This window comes from Electrona antarctica (assembly GCF_951216825.1).
Source record: "Electrona antarctica genome assembly, chromosome: 10".
NCBI classification, from domain to species: domain Eukaryota; kingdom Metazoa; phylum Chordata; class Actinopteri; order Myctophiformes; family Myctophidae; genus Electrona; species Electrona antarctica.
Window position 1 is genome coordinate 24,660,785 of NC_136791.1, and position 3,172 is coordinate 24,663,956.

The following is a 3,172-nucleotide window of genomic DNA, read 5'->3' on the forward strand; positions in this document are numbered from 1 at the left end:
TATTGCAGATGTTGTATTGGTGCGTGGGCCTAGCTTCATAAATGTGTAAGCAATGAGTCCTTTCCCACACTAGATGGCAGCAAAGGTCCAATAAAAGACAACAAACTTTAGTACTCAAACAGTGGGTCGGGAGGTACAGCAGTGTTGTTTTTGGCAGCAAATTTAGATTTTAGTTTTAGTCATAGTCTCTTGAATAGTTTACATTTAGTTTTAGTCACATTTTAGTCACCTGGAATGTTTAGTGTTAGTCTAGTTTTAGTGGACTAAATATCATACGATTTTAGTCGACTAAATCTACGGTTGATTTAGTCGACTAAAATGTGTTTTGGCGGGCCTTGATGCCGTCGTAATGACTGATTTTACACTTGCTGAAAATAGCCGATCTACAAGCTCACAACGTGTCGCAGCGCGACGCATTGTGAGCTTATAGATCGGCTATTTTCAGCATGGAACCAAGTGTAAAATTACTTCTGGATCTCTTGTCCACTAGTCCCTCAAAACTATAGATGCAAGCAGCGATACGACGGGGCCAAGCCATAAAAGTCATTCTCTGTTTGGAGACTGGAGATGATGTCACTTCTTTGTTGCGCTGATTGGCTGAAGGGGTTGTCTGTCAATGCATTAGCAGGGTCCTTCTGCACAAATGAATGGAAATGCGATTTCAAGGGGGAGTCACGGTTAACCAGGCTACGAAAATCCCAGGAGTGAATTAGTGGATCATATAATTCACACAATCATATAATTGGGAGATCTAAAGGTCAGAGGTCCTTTGACGAATGACTGTGAGCTTCAGTTCTTGACCGTTTCCAATGACCCCTCTACCATATTCAGTGGAAAGCGAGCGACAGCACAGAACTGCCAGAACTGCAAAAAGTGGCGGAAGAATAAAAAACAATACAAACAAACAATAGGGGCCTTTATCCCTTCGGGCTTGGCCCCCAATGAACTAAAATTCTGAAATTGACCCTGAACTTGAGGGAGCTCAGAGATGCATTGTGTCGTGATCCACCAGCCCCATACGCCGTCTACCGAAGCACACAGACCTCAGACGCTGGCAAAAGTCCAACTCCTCCTCACACTCCTCTCTCCCCTGCAGGTCTTTGGCTCTCAGTTGGAGCAGCTCATCCAGGCTCAGAGAAGGCCTCCTGCAGACCTGGACCCCCTGGGGGCATTCCTCCACCAAGCAGCACAGCGCGCCGAGGACGTGTTCGTGCACGGCAGAGTGCGGCGAGTGAAGAACGGACACCAGCTGTTGCACCATGCCCATGGACAGAACTGTGTCTTTGTGCTCCGGGTGCGCCGTGAGGATCTTGAGCAGCAGAAAGGCCCACTTGGTCCTCAGCTTCTCGTCGTCGGACTGCATCCCCCGCATCAGCGTCGAGAAACCGTTGTGGGAAAGGAACGCCTCTAGTCCCGCCTGCTGCTCCCCGCCGACCAGACATGACACGGCATAGAGGGCTTTCACCCTGACCATGGGATGGGGGTCAGTGTCGGTCATCTGCAGCAGCATGGGCAGCGCACCGACATCATTGAGCAGATAGCGCTGCACCTCCGGCATGTTCTGGGCGCTGAAGGCGAGGAGCTGGGCGGCGCGCCACCTCACCCCGCTTCGGGCGTGACGCAGGCACCGGCCGACGCACAACTCCAGTCCACCCAGAGTCATCAGGTCTCGGGCATTGTCCAGGTTCTCGCAAAAGTACGACAGAAGGTCCAGGGCCGCCTCGCGCTCGTCTTCGTCGCGCTCCTCTCTCTCCCCCTCTCCTCCCTCTATCTCCTTAACGTTCACGTCGTCTTTGTGTAGGACGATCAGGCACTGCTTCATCTGCTCCACCTCGTCCGTCTGCCATCTACACACCTCTGCGAGAGCTCCTCTCAGCCACTCTGCTCTGTCCTCTGGCATGGGCTCAACGGGGGTGGATACTGCAGCAGACCCTGCTCCTACTGACAACTGTAGGACCCCCTTGAGATTTCTGAGATGTTGCCTGCATCCTTCCATTGCTCTTTACCCAGCGTGCTGTTTCAAGGTTTTGGCTACTGAGGTAAAGTGCAAGAGGCTGAGCACTGCTAATCAGCACATAATATATGAAAATGGTAACGCTAGAGTATTCTATATTGATGATCTCATGAGTGACATCACTGCAATTGCGTGGTGGCAGTTCGCGGAGTCAATCTGACGTGATACTGATGTCCAAATATGGAGTTCCCCACAGGCCAGGGCCATATTTGGTAAAGATTATTGGCGGACAAAATCGGAAAAGGAGCGGCGCTCCTAAATGCACAGTTTGTGTGTATTCGCTCCGTTTGGAACCTCAATATCTACACTGCTACACTATAGCTCTGAGATGAGGTATATCCCTGCACAGGTCGAAATGGGGTCAAGCCTGTCCACAAACAGTGGATTAAACCCTTTTCTCAGTATCGTTTCCAAAAAGTAAAGGTATCAGAACCTGCAAGATACTGTACAGTTGATAAACTTATTCCGGCACGTAACATTTTAAGTCAGGGGTAAAACAACTGCTTACAAAGCGGTTGTTTGTCAGTCAGTACCATGTTTTCCCCAGTTTTCCCAATGCAATCTTACGGAAGCAGTATTGCACATGCGAACGGAGGTTGACTGGACTAAAGTTTTATTTAAGCCTGAAGCAGTTGTTTCCTGACTAAAATTGTACGTGCCGGTATTACGTTTATCAACTGTATCTTAAATGCATTTATAGGGCCTCTATCTTTACAGAGATTGTGCATTAGCAGCATTACATTCACCCACACATTCGCACACTGATGCCAGAGGAAGCCATGGAGGGCACCGACCTGCACATCAGGAGCAGTTAGGGGTTCAGAGTCTTGCTCAAGGACACTTCGACACTAAAGCGTTATTCATAGTCTGGATTTTCGTTGGTGAGGTGACCACCGAACTACATGACGTCACGAGCCGCGGTGAAGAGCAAACAACCGCCCCAGTCGTTTTTACTCACCACCGCTCAATGTTATTTCAGCTCCGGTGGTCACCTCACCACCGAAAATCCAGACTATGAATGAGCTTAACTCTGGGGGAGCCCAGGTTTGAACTGGGAACCTTGCAGTTCCCATCCGGTCACTCTACCCCTGAGCCACTGCCGGGGGTTGGTTGGTTATGATGAATACTGGACAACTCACCCCGGTGAGTTGTCTTCAC

The 3,172-nt window shown here is 49.7% G+C and overlaps 1 protein-coding gene across 1 annotated transcript; it reads right to left on the bottom strand.

Moving 5' to 3' along the window:
- Nucleotides 1–982: 982 nt before the first annotated feature.
- On the bottom strand, nucleotides 983–1,996 carry LOC306930772 (hsp70-binding protein 1-like; the record flags this gene model as incomplete). Its single annotated transcript, XM_079511868.1, has 1 exon — nucleotides 983–1,996. The coding sequence occupies one exon, from the start codon at nucleotides 1,994–1,996 to the stop codon at nucleotides 983–985; it is 1,014 nt and encodes a 337-aa protein (XP_079367994.1).
- Nucleotides 1,997–3,172: the final 1,176 nt, after the last annotated feature.